This window comes from Neodiprion lecontei, chromosome 4 (assembly GCF_021901455.1).
Source record: "Neodiprion lecontei isolate iyNeoLeco1 chromosome 4, iyNeoLeco1.1, whole genome shotgun sequence".
NCBI lineage: Eukaryota > Metazoa > Arthropoda > Insecta > Hymenoptera > Diprionidae > Neodiprion > Neodiprion lecontei.
In genome coordinates this window covers 22944265-22963971 of record NC_060263.1, presented here as the reverse complement: position 1 = coordinate 22963971, position 19707 = coordinate 22944265, and the positions used below count along the sequence as shown (strand labels likewise).

The 19707-nt window shown below is 35.5% G+C and overlaps 1 protein-coding gene across 10 annotated transcripts in view; it reads right to left on the bottom strand.

The window, feature by feature from the left end:
• The window catches only part of LOC107226230 (histone-lysine N-methyltransferase 2C), a 73841-nt gene that overhangs the window by 41885 nt on the left and 12249 nt on the right, over positions 1–19707 (bottom strand). For 7 of the 10 annotated variants that reach the window (XR_006904169.1, XM_046738971.1, XM_046738974.1 and 4 more), the window contains exons 9-14: positions 16808–18548; positions 15609–15770; positions 14432–14546; positions 13851–14071; positions 13036–13160; positions 2256–2987 (exon numbers count right to left, since the gene is read on the bottom strand). Coding sequence is in view for 9 of the 10 variants with exons in the window: in XM_046738971.1 (XP_046594927.1) it covers positions 2256–2987; positions 13036–13160; positions 13851–14071; positions 14432–14546; positions 15609–15770; positions 16808–18548 (3096 nt within the window). In the remaining variant the exon portion in view is untranslated. The remainder of the gene's footprint in view (positions 1–2255; positions 2988–13035; positions 13161–13850; positions 14072–14431; positions 14547–15608; positions 15771–16807; positions 18549–19707) is intronic. The other 3 variants (XM_046738978.1, XM_046738979.1, XM_046738980.1) reach the window with 3 other exon arrangements.

Genomic DNA, 19707 nt, shown 5'->3' with positions numbered 1-19707 from the left:
GAACTTGGTCAAGCTGTTTTCAATGAAATTGAAGGAAGAAAAAAGCTTAATAAATGACGGGACAATAGAATGAGGTTTCAAAGGCCATATTGAGCTACCTCAGAACTACCCAGCAATAATAATAGTTCATCTGTGGATAACTACATCAAGTAAGAGGAAAAAATATGGAATAAATATATTGAGTCCATCATTTACTTATTATAATTTTCACTACAATTTGAATATCCACCAAGTTTTCAAATTCTAGAACTCAATGGTCATGAGAATTAACTGGATTAATTCTAAAACTGTAGGCAACTCGAGTATTGCATTTTTGTTTTACCCTTGTTCTGACGAAAAAATACAACCCTAAGCACGTTACACGAAAAAATATCTTTTCAAATTCGAAAAAATCACCTAAACGACATATCACGAAAAAAAGATTTCCTATGCAACAAATGTAAACGATCGTTTCAATATTACCACCTAAGGAGCTGACTACATTAATGTTTTGTAGTCCTGAAATTTCCGCTTTTCTTCAACACAGCGAGATTAAATTTTTTTTTTGAAAAAATTGATCATAAATTCTCTAAACAGTGAGTCTTGTACAGGACAAGTTTTCTCCGGGTTCGAATTATAATATTCTTATCGACTGTTATAGATAGGGAATCGGCTCTTCCTTCATTCTGGTCTGGAGAAAACATGCCTAGTATATTATTATTCAAAACCTGGTGGTGGGACCGGTTTTATACTGTGGTACATCACAGGCAATTCTAATTTCAGTCACAGATAGTAAATTCATAGCTAATAAAACTGCGTTCTCTAGGATAGGATATCTCAAGAGTAAAATGATCATACCAAATAATGAAAAAAATGAAAGAAACAATTAATTCAGACAGGATCATGATAAGAGTATGTTCCATGAGTAATAAGTTCTGTGTATATATATGGTAGTGTTATTATAACAGCCTCATGTCACTGCTGCGTTCTTCACGAAAAAGTGATATAGCTACACTAATTTAAAAATATTTGACTCTGTAAGATATTGTCACATGATTCGATATGAATGCGCCAATCAGTGAATGGTCTGAGATCCCTGTGAAAAATGCAACTTTTCATATAGTCAACTGCCTGTGAAGACGATGTAATGTACAGGACTCGATACTTGCGGGATAATATAGAATATCAACAATAGCAATAGCACCAACAAAGAAATAAGCAAATGAATGACAGTCACATTTCCGAATAATGTTCAAATTTGAGGTGGTTTGCTGATAAGACTTAGTGGCTTTCGTTCAGATATTATGACCTACATGACTATGATTTATTTATTTGTTTTTTATTTTTATTTTTTACTGCCAGTTACTATCACGTTTTCTTCTTTCCCTTTATCTACCCTGATCAATTTATGACAGACAGTTTATGGAATGTGTGAAGCGATAGTTATTCAGAAATTAATAATTTAAGGAATTCAGGTTACCAAAAATTCTGTAACTGATTTGTTACTATTAGTAAATGCAGAAGTGCGTTCAGAATCGATACTCAATGACACTCAAGCGTCATCATTATCTGAGGTAGTGCTCTATAGTGAATAAAGAGATACATATGCCTGGAAATAATATCGATAAAATACAGTATATCAGATATACTGAGAGTGAGTATACTCTCGTGTACGCGGGAAAAAAAGGGTGAACATACTCTGTATCACATTGCATCATGTATACTTGCATCGCAGATATATGATACAATGGGTCATTGTAAGTAGTATTGAACTGAACGAACAAGTGCGGTTTGCAGGAAATGATTCAACGAAGAAGTTCATTCTCTGATTGGTGCACTTTTACCAATGTTCATATATAAAAACTACAGTGTATTACGTTTCTTTACGCTACCTTACTTGTAGTTAAAAAACCTTATGCAAGGTCAAATTCGAAGTAATGCTTAAAAATGAGAGTAGATATGTTAAAAAATTTGGTGGTATTTTCAAATATCATAATCATTCCATATCAATGCATGATCATAAAATATCTATAGAGAGAACGGACACTATGCATACAAGAATGAAATAAAAACGAGGAGAATTTGATAGCCATAATCAAAAGTATCGTTCTAAAGCCTTTGCACTGGCTACAAATGATAAAACTGAAATGAAATTTGCAAAAGAATAAGACAATTTTTTTTTTTTTTTATGTGAAAATGGAAAAAAGAAAAATCACTAGACTTCGATTAAATACATGGCAAGGCAAGACACTGTAGGCACAGTATGGGTGGCTCACCATAGGCGGGGCCTGTACAGGTACAGTGTGAATAATTGCAGTGGGTGGCGGATCGTAGTGCTCCTGGCTGAGAGATGGGAGTGTGCGCATGATTTCAGACGGGGTCAGTACTCTAATCTGGTGATCTATTGAGGATAGCTGGCGTATAGAATTGGCAGCAGGGCACGCCGGAGGGATGTTCGGATTGTTAGTAGTGGTGTTAGTACTGATGGTAAGGTGAAGAGGTACGGAACGTTGCTGGGATGGTGATGTTTGATGCTGACCGTCACCGCCCCCGGAATTGCAGAAAGAAGCTGATGTGCAAGGTGTGACTGGTGACTGTGCTACTCTAGCCTGGCAACCGGCTACCTCTTGGTGTACCAGGCTGTTAATGGAATTCACAGAGCTGATAGAATTAGGTCTAGGCGTAGAAGGTGGTGTGGAATGTGTTGGGGAAGGGCTTGGGGATAGAGATGTTAGCTGCCTCGGCGGTCCCTGCACCGCACACACCTCCACTAGATGAACACTGCTAGATGTCGCCCCTGACACTCCCGTTGTTGAACCAGTTACCCCACTCTTCTCCTGTGATTTATCACCGATGACTGAGACCAAAAGTCCAATTTGCTTTTGGCTATTGGCCATAGTTACTACCGAAGAGACTTCAGTCGATGTTATAGCTGTGACAGGTTTGGTGGTGATGGTAGGTGCGCTTGTTGCAGTGACTGGGGTTGTGCTTGGTAAATCCTTGGGTATCTGTCGGTTCAAGGGGTGCCTCATTCACACATTTTTACAATTAACGTAGTTTTTTGTTTTTTCTCTATAATTAACAATACTGCTTGGTACACTTACACATTCATGTTATAATATGATTAACCCATGTAAAATATTCTCAACTCACAGGCAAAATTAAGGTCACTAATGCATGACCATTAACTAAGCATCGACTCTTCCAAATAAATGAGCATTGGTGCTCGAGATATATTATTGTAGAGGGAATATGTGTAGACGTGGCATATATAGATTATTATAGCATCATAGTAATTGATCGATAGCTCCATTACACAATAACAAACATAGCATAATACATCTACCAATAATAATTTATGTGGAGCTTTCCATGTCAGCTCAGCCATTTCTTAGCATCAATATCTTGGATTTATCTGAAACTCACCAACATTCTAGTGTTTCAGAACGAAAACCTCAAACATATTCATAGACGCACTTTAGTCAGCGATGAGAAATATTAAGTAGTTATTATGAAGGCACCACAGACCAAAGTTAAAAATTTAAGCTCAATAAAGGTGCTTGCAGGGTTTGAAGCATGTCATATCCAAGTCAGGTTCTAATCTGTTGGATTGCTCACGGGTATTTTGTGCTTTACTTGAAGCAACTTTTTCGGGCCACTCTGTATATTATTAGAATTTTCACTCATGAAGAATGAGTCGTACACGAAGTGTATAAAACTGACTGCTGTGAAGTTTTTATTTCTGTGAGAGTTTACTTGGCGCTATTCATATATTATTGTACTGAAAAGATACACTCATTTTTGACGGCACATGAATGATAATCATTACGTAATAATTTGAATTTGTTTTATTTTTTTTTTTTATCCTATATGCATTGAACTTTTATGACACCCAAAGAAAGGTCTTGTGGTGTCTACCTGTAATTTTGTTCATTTTTTGATGTATTATTTTCTATGGAAATTTAACTTACGTTTTTTTTCTGTGGGGGAAAAACGTTTATCAGAGGTGAAATTAACTTTGTAATTATTGGTTGGTTAATGGATATTTTTCAAGTTTAAGATTTTTGTGCTAAAAAAAAAAAAATCAAATCAGCCCAGATGTGGAAATTCATAATATTGTCTTCAAAAAAAAAAAAAAAAAAACTACTGATTACATTTTAATTAGACGAATTACAATTAGTTGAGTAGAAAAAAAACAGACCCTGGAAATGAGATGCAATTTTTTGGACAAACTGAATCTTTAGAAAATGCCAGTACCTACGTATGCAATAATTGTTGGCATCAGTTCACTGTTTTCTATCATTTTTTTTTCAATTCATTTTTACACATATATGTTTAAATAATCCGATACAAGAATCATTTGAATAACATTCAATCAGTTTCTTCCATAGAATTGTCCCTTCTGGTCTAAATACAAACAATTTTTCCCACAATTTTAGAACTTATTAATATTACTATTGTGAGACTACTTTAGAATTATTCAAAGTTTACACTGACCGATGAATTCAACTTGATGTTTTAATTGATTTCTCACCACCAAAATTTAAATTACAAAAAAATAAAACAAAAATATATATGAAACTTGTAAAATACCCCTTTACTACTATCAATTTGAAGGATGATAATCATGTCAACAACTGAAAACATTTTTCCGCCTGCAAAAAAAAAAACAACTTATTTCTCGAATTTCTACGAGAAATAGAGAAATTAACAAAATCGGAAAACAGAACTGACAACGATACCGTAAATCGAAAAACGTGCGAACTACATAAATTACCATTGAGTGAACAAGAAGTGACAGAAATTGCTCTGGAGACCTCTCTGGTGAACAAAATAAGTCTAAAAACATTAGAATTGGATCAAAAATACCAAAGTTCAATTATTTTGAAAGTTCTAATTGTAAAACATTTTCACCAATTGTGAATCTCTTACGATCAGCTTTTGTTGTTAGAATTTGTAAATTCATTTCTATTACATAGTAGGAATATTGTTCTATTTGTGTTGACTATCTTTGGCGCAAATGACGTGGCTGGAAGTCTTTTTAAAATTTTTTCTCTTCTGTTTTCGCAAATTTTGAATTAAAAGATGGAGCTCATTCATCCTTAAAAATGAATGCCTTCTTCATCGTCACAGACGCGATATAAGCCGTAATCATTCTTGGTTTTTCGTGTTACTAAATATTCATCTATACATCTATGTGAGAGTTTTATTATAAATTGTCCACGGTATCACAAAAACCTGTATCAATTTTAATCGTATACTCTAAATATCGCACAGCGATTCGATCTTGAGCATACAAAATGTCAGGAAATCATAAAACTACCATTAGGGACAAAATAAAAGCATCGTTAACGCGGTATTTGGAAGCAAGGACCCAAGTTGACTTAAGTTAAGCACGAAAAGTCGTGAACAAAATAAAACTACAGTTAGTAAGGTTAGTAATATCGGAGCGCAGCTTAGCAGAAATTTTAACTTTTCGTTAAAATTATGAGGCGTGAAATTTTCCGGATAAACGAAACTCATACAGGAACCAAGGGAATTGTTTAGCATAAAAAAATATACTACTTGCCATTGTTAAAAAGGCAGCATTTTTATGAGAAAATTTATGGAATGATTTGGGAATCAAACCCGGATCACGAACTGTTTCATTACCAAGGTTTTATACTGCTTTAACAACTAGGTGTTCTCTCGGATCACCACATTTGACCATTTTCATTGTACAGATTCTGTTTGTCTGTTTTACTATTACTTGATCTGTTTTAGCACGCATTAGCCTGATATATGCACATTACATCATGAAATAAAATTTCTTGATCGTTGTGAATCTAAATCAATTACTATGATAATGAATGGAGCAGATGATGTTAAAAACGAGCTATTTTTGCGATAAGATGATACCTTTACCAGAATATTCTGAGTAAAATTCATCACAATTTTTATCTTCATGTTCTCATATTGGAATTTTATCCAATAAAATAATGCAAAATAACGGCATTAATGTGACCTAGTACATGTGGTTGATATTGGGCCATATACCCGCCATTTGATACTATCCATACATTGTCAAGGGCGTGAAAAAATAAAAAATCCAACAAAACCAGATATCCTAAAAACCCAAAACTTTTAAAAGGTGAATTTATAAAGCTATGCAAAGCTCCTATATTAAATAGGAGCATCTTTGATACTTAATAATAATGTTAAGTTGTTTTTTTGATTTTCTTGATGACTCAATCCTGGTAACACCGTACCAAAAGAGATTTAGATATCGAAGTTTATCAAAAAAACGTCTACAAGTTATTCCTCACAGATACCCGAATACACCCATGCATATATTTAGATCGAAGTTGCCACAAAAACTTCAATTCAACAATACCTTCAATAACCCTTTTCCTTAGACAAGCGGTGACAAGGCAAGTGAAATGGCACGAATTCATCCATCGGATTTACTGAAATCTTCTGAAGTCAGCTATTTTCACTAAGGCCCATATCGATCATTCATAAAAAAAAACTAAACTAGAAGTCGCAAATTCGGGATGTTTAATTGAAACTGACAAAAAAAGATTCGTGAATTCTGAGAGATAATAATACTTGAAAAAAAAAGAAGGAAAAGAACATAAGAAAGAAACCGAAAGTTAGGAAATTTGTAAGTCTACATAATGTTAAAAGTTATGAAAAACGTAAGAAAAGGTAAAGGTCAAGGTAATTAACCCGTTCACTCTATATAGTTACATATGACACACTTCGCAAAACTTTAATTTGGGTTTGGTGCATCACAAGGTCGTAGGAAAAGAAGCTTGCAAAGTCTAACAGCCTGATATGATTCAGGATTGAGGGCATTAATGAATGAAGTACGTTTTGGGAGTTAAAAATATGACCGATGGCAAAAGCGAAAGTCAAGAATAGCAAAAATAAAAACAAGTGGTAAGTAATGGCTTTTATACTACTTGGATTATATGCTTAATTGTGCACTTATATTACTGCAGTTTCCCTACTTGTTGATGTTTCTATAGACAAGAGAGACTTTGGTGAAATTTCGAATGTCAGTGTTTTCATCTGTAATTTCATACTAATATCAGTTTAATCAAAAATTTGTGAAAGGTTAACGGAAAGTTTCACGAAACACTCTCCTCCTCAAGATACAGGAAGTTGCAATTCATAAGCATTTGGTGTTGATTCAAAACACCTGAAGAATCCTGGAGAAATATTTGTTACATACTGGAAGTAAGTTTTTTGTATTTACTGACTTGCGCAATGCTTACAATTTTCCGCAGCCTAACCGTGCATTACTGACACTTGAAAATTTTATAGCAAGATTCTGGAAACACGTATCGCAAGCTCAGAGAAGACCGCTAGAGTTGCAGATATATTCACAAAAAGTTTTAGTATATCAAGCTCAATGTCCCTAGACCAAATGCTGGTGCTGAAGACTTTGCGATGGGATGCACCTAGAGTATGCTAGAAATAGCCAATCAAATTATGAGTAGAATAGAAGCTTTTGCCCATGACCAATGTCTAGTGTACTATGCGAAAGCAGAAGTAGTTGAGACAAAAAAATAAATTCTGTGACCACTAAAGTAAAATAATAGAAAAAAGAAAAAGAAAAACAATAATCTATAGTATCGAAGTATCTGGGACACCAAAAGTGTTTCGCAAAGTGTTCTGAAGCAAGGTGCAAGGTGTTCGCAGGAGAAGTGATTTTATAAAAATATGCTCTGAAAATCGTACGTAGTATTGAAAAATTGGTGTAAGTACAGCCATTTGCAGAGGCTGACGCATGGGTAAGAATTAAAACATGCAGATCACGATGCAAAGTCAATACTTGATGATGTACTGAAGCAACAATCTTTTGATCAAATGGAGAGCATCAATATACTATATCGTTATGGGACATTATTGTTCAGGTGACCCCAGGCGAAAGAACGGTTTACAGAATGTATTCAAACGTGGGTAATCGATACCGCAATTGGACCGAAGTACGTGGTCAATTTTTTTTATTCCCCTAGCATAAATAATTATTAAACTCTCATCCGCTGTCAGAGGTGAAGTTTTCGACATGCCCACACATCACTGTTCCTTGATATCTACAAATCCTATCCTACTCTAGCTTATCAACTTTAATTTCAGCGTTTTCAAGTAATTTTTTCACATGCTTTTCATTAGGGATAGGCATTTTATATTGAAGCCAAAATTTAGACGTGGTTTTGAAAATTAATCAATCAAAATCAAATTGCGATCAAAGGAAGGCTTCACTTTTTTTTGTGAGTACTCCAAAGGAAATTAGGAGCCAATTTGTAATTTATAGAAACAGAGAACAATGCGAATGGTGGTGTCACGTTCATGTGGCACGCTTTGTCCTGCCACTGTAGCGTGTCTACTGAGCTCATATCTCGGTTGGCTGTACAGCGCCCCAGGCAGCTAGACAGATTAGTCAAGAAAGTGAAAGATACCCTCTAATTCTACAAAGTTTCAGTGCTACACGAAGGCGTTTATAAAAGATGCGAGGGTAAAACGCAAGATTTAACCTCACTGCTACTACCACCGTCACCACCACCATCATAACCACTACAACCAACGTCGCCACCAACCATGATATGAAATGTGACAAGTTTAGCCAACCATAAATTATACAGCACCAATATTGAACTTACACCTGCCTCTTAACTACCCTACAAACAACAAAGCAGATGAATTATTGAACGAGAATATCTCATATTTTCACACACAGCACTAAGTTGCCTATTTAGCGTGTGATCGCTACCAATCAACCCTGTCATCACTAGATTTACCTGTGCAAGTTAGCTTTACTTTCTTGTTCTCTATGCGCTCTTGGCCATTTTTTGTTTTTACAAAGTAGATTGGATAAAACATTTCTAACTCATGTCCTGGCATACACTTTAGATTATTGTGCTTAACGTTGCAATTAGGTAGCTTATTGTGTTTGACTTTGCTGCTTATATGATAGCCACCTCTGCCAAATCTCTGTATCTTAAACATTTGAATTATACATTACATGTATTCAAAATATGCTAGCATCATTCACCATCATTATTGTTTGTCAGCACGGTGCTACAAATAACTAGGAAGGGCAGTGCTGAGTGTAATGTGTAGTAGTACGGTGGTGAAGAGGACTAAAGAGACCTGGAAGAGTTATATTCAGTTTATCCGAACACGGAGGTGCGTAAAACACTAGGCCAAATTTTTTTTAAACTTTTTTTTGTTTTCTGCTTAGGTATCCTTGGGAAATTTAGTTTTTAGCCTCAAACGCACCTCGTGAAACCGGAACTCGGTAGTAAAATTTTAAAAGGTGACTCGTCTTGTCAAATATTTCTAAACACCTTAACTGAAATATCTAGAAAACTGTATAAGTTGGGAAGCTGTTTTTGGTTTCATTTTGTAAATAACCAAATTTTCTATAAATTATAATTAGTATATAAATACAAGGTGAACATTTAGGTGTACAATAGTATTAACCTTTTTTATAGAAATTTTGACTATCTACAAATTGAATCTAAAAATGGCTTCCCAACTTGTGTAGTTTTTGATATATTTCGGTTAGAGCGTTTGAAAAATTCAAACCTGATCAATCAGTTTTTAAATTTTTACTATCGAGTTCCGGTATCATGAAGCTTTGTTGGAGGCTAAAAACTAAGTTTGCAAAAGGTATGTTAGAAGAAAAACGAAAGGAAGTTAGAAAAAAAAAATGGATTAGTAAAACACACTCTTCGTCTCCATAAACTACATTGATCTCTCAGTTGGCATTCCAAATTTTTGAAACGTTAGACTACCCTCACTTGAGATTTGGTTCACAAATAGAGAATCGATCAAGAATTAGAGTGATGTGTTTGTTATTGAGATGAGTTACAGGGCTGAAAGTTAAAATTGTGGTTTCGTTGAAGTGCTTCAGTGGTTGTAAAAAAAACCTACCGACAACTAATGCAAGTAAACTGAACCAAAAATTGTAAGATGTCCCAGCAGGTCATTCGCGATTGTTTTCACAGTTGTTTCAAAACTTTAGGTACTTAAAACTTTGAAAAAATGGACCTAGAGCAGAATAGTCAAATATGTTTCGTTCTAGTAGACTACAACGAACATAGATACAATGATTGAACGAGATAAAAATATTCAAGATCAAAGACTATTACGACTTGACATGGAAATGCTCATGTAAGTAACACAACTTTTTTATTATTACTCTTTCCATACTACGGCTTCTTTCAAATCATTTGTCTATTTCTACAGAGATAATTTAAGATTCCATATCTACCTAGTATCACAATTAAATCTTTTTGGCAATTTAAATTTTTGAATACGTAACGCGTAAACTGAATTTTAGGCCATGTTAAGCTTGGTAGCGTGTTGTATGGAAAATTGAGATATTTTAGTGGGAAAAAAATGATTTAAAAAATTTAGATCTGCGCGCAATTTTTCGAATTCGTCAATTGATTTCCTTAGTGTTCGCAACGTTTCCTTATAAAAAAAATAGGTTCCGCAAATTTTCTATGTGCCAGGCGTCCCAATTTCAAGATACACAAAACATAGACTAGCCAGATGTTGCTGTTTAGTTGTTATTATTTAATTATTGTAACTGGTTCATCTAAATTAATATGTTCCAATTACTATTACTTGATTACTAGCGTTTCCGTTCAGTTATTGTCATTACTTTGTCTCGATTGTCAGATTTCATTTGTTGTCATATTAAAATTAAAATAAAAATTAAGTTATGAAAATGTTTCATAAGGCATTTATACTTAAATCTTCGCTATTGATGTTTTCCTTTGGTGGAAATATTTCAATATGTAGAAACGTGAACTGATTGATAGTCACGACCTGATTTTCACAAAACGAACAATCAATAAATTCCCATCACGGAATCGCAGGAAATCTGCTGCGCGCAAAAGGCCTTGTCCAGAATTTGTTTGCCTTTCCATATGAAATGTTCTTTGGTGAGAATTTTAAAATTGTTTTATTCAGAGAGGACGATCATTCATAAATGAAAATTTGTAAAAGGTTGCGCAGGAATAATAAAATAATATTTAACTGCAAAGAATATGAACCTCTCTCTCTCGTTGCCTAGAAATCTCGAAAGACACTGGGAGACATGGATCCCCGAAACCGATAAGCCATACGGCCGCGGGCGTTCTTTAGAAGTGCCCTGGGTGTGCGTTAGATCCCTCGCGGAAGTTGCTTCCGAGATTTGTCGGATCATTCACTCGTGCACAGGTAAACCGCGTGTTAACCTGGGACCGATTTTAGCGTCGCGAGCATGGGAACGAGAGAGAGGGACGGAGAGAAACAGAGAATTAAAATTAGTACAATCAGAGGAGGGTTTCTTCTTTCTGAGATTCGAAATAAAATTCGGAGTCGTGATGACGAATGAAATGAAGATGTTTGTTCCATCCTGCGGAATCTTGATTCAAAAATACTACATTGTGGGTTATTTACCGTAGCACTAAATAATATATAAGTAATAAATAACAAATAAATAAGTACAGATTTAATTTATACTGAAATCAAGATTCTCGGAATGTCGAGCATTATCGGTTGCGTGCGCACCCCTCCCCGCGCTGCGCTTGACGATGGAAGGGGGGGTTTTCTAATTGTATAAACGATCGCGCTGGAGCGAGAGCTGCCAGTCGACAGAGAATTTCGGTACTGATCGTGAGTACGTTGACAGATACCTGTCAATTAAATACGGCTGGATGATCGCATTCCTAATTTTAAACAGCTCAGTTTAATTTGTTAGATCCTCGAGTGCAGGAGACCAGGGCAAATTGTCAAATGAAAAAAATGTTGAACTGGTTAATGATACTGTGGAAGTGATGAATACACATGAGAAGACCATTTGAACAATCAAGTAAAGTGTTCCAGAATGAATTACTGCTAAATAAATAACAGTGAATTATAATAAAGTGAAAACGAAAGGTCGTGTATCAAACTCTGGGAAAATTCGTGAAAAATATTTATTGTGAACTTTTTCGAAATTCGAACTGCCACCACTTCGTAATTCGAAAACAAGAGATATTAAAGCAAACGTGTCATATCTTCAGAAAATATCTGAGCAGGAATAGTAGCAATTCAAAAAGTATTGTGACACGTCACTACCTAATACATAATTGATGGATTATTCAATTTTTATCCAAATCGGTGGAGTCATCTTTCTGTAATTTAAGATGTACGAAATGATTTTTCGTAGAATCAAAAACTCGCCTTTCGATAACTGATAGTGATAGATGCTTGGAAAGTTTCATGGATCATCCTCATTCAACTCTAATGCTAGAAAACCGTTGTATGAGTTATGGAACATGTTTCCAATTCGAAGAATTTTTTTCTTTTTTTCGAAGTGACGTTTTTCATGAAGAGTAACACAATAGACACTATGCTTTACGAGCATACCTAAAAAGCAGGTGTGGTAAATTCATAACTTGATACCTCGTTGGCGAACCGTTTATGAGTGAATGTGGTGGACGGTTTTTGGAGCTTCAACATATCTTTACAATATGAATCAATTTCACAAAAATCGATGATCATGAGGCCAAAAAGTAGTCTGGTTGACGTGGAATGCTTCACATACACATAAATACAGGACCCTGCTAAGAAACCCGCAAAACAAAATCTGAGTTGAAAAATCACCTTAATCATGTCGTCAACATTGTGTGAAATAGGTAAGCAGTCACTAAAAACAGGTGGTACCAAATTGTTTTCATTATGTATCCCGAACAATTTTTATGCATTTCTATTATTTCCCACTGTTAACAAATTTCATGAACATAATAAGAAAAATCCTACTTGTCAATGAAGAGTGTTCAGTTTTGGTAGCAGGGTGTGAAGTTCTAATAATATTTCGCTATATAATTAGCTCACGAAAAATACGAGATATTAATTACATTAAATATTACTAAATGGAGCAAACATAGCACAATAGACTAGCTGTTAGTCTCACTTTTATGTTAGCACGAGACACGCTGATAAATGGACACAACTTATTGGAGTAAGATTTCAAGAAATTTTACCATTTGTTTCATATTATTTGGTATTCATTTAGTGTAATTTTCATACCTGTTGTGTTTTCTTCATGCGAATTGCAGCTCGATTATCTCGAGCCTGATTCAAGTAGGGAGCTTTTTGATCATTAGTCAAAGCTCGCCATCGTTTCAGTATCTGCTTGCAACGCTCGGACCAAGCTGTAACATGGAATAGTCATCAAATTATTACAAATAATGTTTCATAAGAATCTGGAACCCTATTTGAATTTGATACTTGAGACACAAAAGAAGTTTACAATTCGCTTACATACAAATAGTAAAATTTAGAAGCTAATCGCATTAATGAGAATCACAGAAACTAATGGAAAGCATCTGGATCGAACTAAAATCTGCTGACTGCTTATCCATAGATGCGTATTTTTCAAGCGGAGTTAAACAAGCCTATTAGTTTGTTAGTAAGTCATTTTATGTCTTAAGCGTTGATGATTATTTCAATTAATTTGCGGGTGACTTCTGTAATTATAGTATACACTGTGACAATTCTTCAAAGCTTTGGTATAGTAATGTTTTGAAGAATGTTCTCACCACGTTAATTCACTCCAGAAAATACGAACATGGTACTTTCATTAATAGTACGCTGATAGTAGTAATTAACAATACTTAAGGCAGGGCCTCCTAAACTTCTTACTCTTGGAGCTTCCATATGGAAATAAAATCAGCGCTTGAAACATTAGTGGTCAAAATACAGTGATCCAACAAGAGGGACGAGAACAGTGACATAAATTTGACATCAATAACGTACAATTATCCATAAGTTTTTGTAATTAAACTCGTAAACTCGCAACGGAATTCAAGTTTTAATGATTTTGGACCGGCTGTAGATTTTACCTGGATATTCGGTTTTCCATTCAGGGTGATTCATATTTGCATATAGAACTGCGGATATAGTTGCACTACTTCCAAGAGCTTCATCAGCTTCCATTTTAAGGTTGCTGCGTTGATTGTACGTTATAGCAGTGCTACTTCCAGTAGCAGCCACTGTGCCTTCTTCTTCTGGATTCAACCATGGACTAGGTGGTTCCGAAAATGCGGGACTGAATTGCGGACTACTGTCAAATTGTTTAGAGATAAGATATGAGAATGCTGTAAAGCGTGGTGAAATCAGGCCATTTTGTCGTTTAACCGCCACTATTATTTCAAAACTTGCTGCTTCAAGACCCAATGCAATAAGAAAAAACTTTAATAATGATTAAGTTTATTTACTGTTCACTAGTTGTAGGACTGTTATTGATAATTAAATCAGTTCTGAAATTCCAGAGGGTGGTAAGAGATACACTAATCATGTTGAATCTGCATAAAATTATAGTAGGCAAACGAAATTCATTGAATTTAGAAGAAATGAACTTAAAGATTATCAAAACAGTGTAATGTGAGAATAGGAGTGTAGTAAAGTAGTAATAAATCCTCACTTGCTGTACTCCGAATGGTATGGAGATGGCGGTGGAAAACTCATTGGTGAATTCAAATTGGACTGCCCAACTGAAGGTAATGTACCAGGCACCTGTGGCCTATTCAAACTCAAGCCTGTAATGACATATTGGTAAACTTTTGTGTAGTGTAAATAGATGTTAATATTGAAAATAGTTATCTAGAAACCAAAAGTAAATGGAGGAATATTAGTCAACCATTACAAATTGAAAAATACCATTCGTTAAATAGATATGATTTATAGCGAAAAAAAACCATATCTGTTATTCGAACGCAGCGTAATCCCGCGTGTACTTGATAAAACAATGCCTGAGTTTTGCATAGTATGCACTTTTACTTGTACAGATATGAATGCTTAAACATTTGCATCAGTAACTCCAATTCACGGTTCATTTACTTCAAGTTTCAATCGTGGTCCTCATTTTATTTGTTTATTACGAAATGATTTGTGGGTGTAGTAGGAAATAATAAATCACCTAAATTTATTTTGTTACATTTTTCTGAAAAATCCCCTATGAGCAGATGGCTGTCGAAAATCTTCAAAAAACGTCTTAACTGTAAAAGTTGGAAAAAGTACCAAAAATGATGGATTTTCATTTTCAGCAGGGCTTTCTTAGGTACATCGCACTTTTGAATAACTCAATTTTGCATAAGGTGTGATTGAGCATAAGTTACCTAAACCCAATTTTACACGCTGTCAGGGACACCTTCCTTGTTTCTCAAATCAAACTTTTTCTTACAAGTGCACTCGCCTTGGCGACTCACGCTGCAAACTTCCCACTCATTGGAATTCATTCACTTCCTGCACTTGTAACAAAGTAAAATATTTTACACACTTTGGTTCAATAACATTTACTCCAAGTGTCTAAACGACTAGCGGAAGATCGTTTGGCACCATGGATCTTGTGCAAAAATGATTGAAATGTAACGAAGTATTTTTGGTGTTTATACTAAATTTTACAGTTGAGGCGTTTATTCACGATTTTCGACAGTCATTGCTGGTAGGTATTACAATTAATTTAGTTGCTATTGAAGTCCAACTACATCCAAAAGTTAGAGAAAAACAAATAATATGAGTGCAGTACCTGGTCAAGTTGATATAGAATACCCCACATATTATACTTAAATTTCCAAGTAACATTTATAAATATTACTTACCTGGATGCAGTGAAGGTGATACTAATGGAGTTGAAGAAGAAGGCGGATGCGAAGCTTGCGTTTGTGTCGGAAAAACAGATGATTCTTGAGACTCTTGTGATTCATCCGTTAGTACTCCTTTAAATATTTCTTCAACGTCTCTGCTATCCATATTTGGCAGACCTTAAATTTTAAATACCATACTGTATTGGCGAACAAGATTGTTTTCAAATTTGTGTGTACTCGTAATTTCACAGGATATGTATGAGTAGATGTCTGAACAAGTGGAAAGATTTTGAGAATTTATAGCTCAAAAACCGATTATTGAACTTGAATAGGATTTGTTTTATTCAAAAACATGTAGATTAAGATTTATTTATATATTTTTCTTTGTTTGAATGAAGAATTTTTAATTTCGCTCAGGCAATATGATTGGTGCTGCCCTTGATATATCAAAAACAGCTCAACCGAATTACCTCAAATTTGAAGATAGTATTCTCAGATAGTCTTTCTTTTTTGCCACGAATCCACTTTTTTTTGTTAATTAAATTGTCAGTTTTCAATTAATAGTCATTTTATTAATAAGACAGAAGAAAAATTTGGATCATGGCGCAGAGGATAAACTATTTAAGAGTAACATCTGCAGATTTGAAGTAAATTGGTCTAGCTATCGTTTTTGTGATATTGTGGGCAATGAAAATTGTTGCAGAATCAATCAGATGACTTTATTGTCAATAACAATGCTTCCTATCAATTGATTTAAATGAACAAAATATGTGAATGAAGCTCAATCTATATACTTTTGAAAAAAAATTAATCCAAATTACATTGCATAATTCATAGTTGAGATATAAATTCCAAAAATTCATTCACTTTTTCAGCTTTCTACTTATTCATGTATACCCCGGTAACACATTTGTTGAGCTACACTGGACATCGGTTAACTACATGCCGATAAACCGCACGTTTGAACTTTCTCCCCACCATATGTACTCCCGAATTCCCACTCACACCCCCTTCCCTTGTAATACTTTTTTACTTTCCTACTACTAATCAACATTCTGTCTCAGTGCGCTACTAGCTTCTGATGGGTATGACAGTGTGTGGGCTACAGTTAACTGCACAATTTTCACTCTTATCCTAAGGTGCAAAGTCAACCGAATCTAGAGTATTTAATTTTTAATATAAGATATCATATTGTGACATGCTCAATGTCTTACCAGTGTCCCTGACCATTGATTCCAAGTTGAAGTGCGGGCTGAGTATGTCAGTGAGTTCATCTTTATTTGGTCCAGGCGTATCTTGTAAGTCCTCCAGTGCCTCGCTAGCTTTGGCCAAGTCTTCATCTGGTTCATTCATTATAGTATTTACAAGTTCACTGTCAAGTAGATCTCCTGAAATGGGAAGGATATCACCGAGAGCTTCACCATCGCTACCTTCATCTTCCAATGCTTCTTCTCGTTTGATGGATTGCCCATGGAGAAATTTTTCGTCCTCTTTTTCCTGCTTAGTCTTGACTTGCTCAATTGCTTTTAGTTCATCCTGCGAGAGTTGAATGGTATCAGCATTGCTTGCAACATTACGTTCTGTATCAGAGTCACTGCTACTTTCGATATCTTTGTCTTTAATGGTATCCAAGAGATCTTTTCCAAAAAAAGCTTCCTGCATGTAAAGTGGAAAACACTCCGAAAGTTTTGGCTTCGGTTTTCTGCGCTGTGGTTTTTTACGTGGCTTATCCTCAGCAATTCCTAGTAATCCGTCAGACGTTTTCTCTCCATCTCCTTCTTCCTCCTTATCCTTACGAGTTCCACGTAATCTTACAACAAATCCACCGATCCCGAGTTTTTGTAAATTTCGCTGCCGTTTCCGCCTCAAAACTGTGACACCATTCTCTGTGGTATAAATGCTAAAACCTTCTGGTGGCGGTTGGTCACCACGCGGTGTCCATACCATACCCTCCTTGAGAACCTCAATCGGCTCCTCTTTTACGTCTATTAAATCTAACTTCCCGTTATCTTCAAGGGAATTGTCAAGACTGCCACCAGCTACTACAGATTCAATAGTAGCCATTATACCAGCTTCTTTATCTAAAAGCGGTAAGATCTTCCTCCTCTTCTTTCTTGTTTGTTGTTGCTCAACAGTTAATGATTTTATGTGATGCATACCAGCTTCTGACAGATAAACACCGTCTACTAAATATTGCTGAGGAGACGGTTTGTGCAATTCAGGACTTCGAGCTACCGGTGGAGGTGACCGAGGATATTTATGTGGAAGGGGTTTTGGTAAATTGCATAAGATGTGAGGTGGGGGAACATCTCTGGGACGACAGAGTACGCAATTGTAACCTTCTTCGGCACATTTTTCAGCATCAACCTCCGTCTTGATAGAATCGCATGCACAATGAAGCCACCTTTCACATTGGACGCATTGAATTATCAGCTCCCCTTCATTGTATGGTTCTTGACAAGATGCACATGCTGTATGTGAGGCACAAGGCCCACACTGTGTGAAACTTTTTTGCCAATCGCTGTTGAATCCAGGATCATTCGATCCACATGTCTGGCATTGTGCACACCATTTGCACTTCCATGTCCCGTCCGGCACATAGTCAAGTGGTGGATCCATACAGTATATATGATAGCTGATATCACAATCGTCACAAAGTATCAACCGGGCTTCATCATTTCTTTCCCCACAGCCTTCGCACACTGTACAGTCAAGACATCGCCACCCTTTTTGCAGAATGATTTTAGTCACCTTTACATTAACACAATATGGATGATAGCACTGACCACATTGTGCGCAAGCGATTAGACAACCCTCCTGATCTGTTCCAATTGCTCCACACATTACACAAATGTCTTGGGTAAGAACAAATTTGTCTTTTGCCGAGCACAAAACCAATCTATTCTCAACACCTGGCTCTTCTTCTAATTTTGAGTACGAATCAGATATTGGTCGCTGAAAAAAAAAGTTAATTTATCAATACAAAAATACCGAATTGGCAGATCCGTGTTGACAAAGTTAATAATTAGGCCTATTAAGTGCATGTGTATACATTTATATTATATTTGTAAGCGGCGACACCTGTAAAATAGGTATCAGAGGGCAGAAGTTTGAAGATAGAAATGTAAATGTTCACAGAAGTCACTATTTTGTTCAACAATTATATTATCAATTACAAATATACACACGAGTCTCTTGTTTGATCCTAAAATTATAGCATGGTAGCAGACCGTAGTTCTGGATTAAAGTGGTTTAAAAGTGATGAAAAGTGAGAAAAAAGGGTGAGAATGTTCTCGCATACGCAGAAGCATTCAAGAACAATCGCGTTATCTCTGTTGTATACATCGAATTCACGAAAATGTCCAGCAAAGTGTTCATACTTGTGATCAGTGGAGAAAATTACGCGATGTGCGAAAAACGCCTTATAATATACTTAAAGATGAAAACAATGTGATCTAGTGATAACAAGAAGAACTGTAACAGACTCAACTGATTGGGAAGATAATTACTTGAAAATGATGAACTACATATACAGTGCGATCTCGAATAAACAATGAGAGTTCATGAGTAACAAAGAAACAGCATACATTAAACGAAAATTTGACGAGCTATACTTAAATGAATCAACGGCGTTACAAGTCGTTTTTAGAAACAGACTGGAAAGAATACAACTCAAAGAATATAGTGATTCCGTAACATTTTTTTGTGATTTTGAAAAACCCGAAAACGAATTCAAAAATGCCGGTGCTACAGTGTCAGTATACATTGCCTGAATCATACAGCCATATTGGAGACTTGGTAGGTGCGCTGAAGGAAGAAAACTAATGGTGGAATATGTGAAAAGCAAAATACAGATGATGAAAGTGAAAGACAAGTAAAATCGCAAGCACGCGATCAAATGCGTTTTTAACAGAGTATAGACAAAACTTCAAAAAACAAAATCAAAAATGTTTCGCACGTGAAAAAGCTTGACATTTCGAGAAAGATTTGCTGCAGGTGACGGAAAGCTGTGGTAACTTGTGGAAGCATGGTAAACGGTCATCAATACATGGCTGAAGAGGCAGCTGGGAAACGTACAACAGAGGAACACATAACAGAGGTCGAAGCTGTCAAG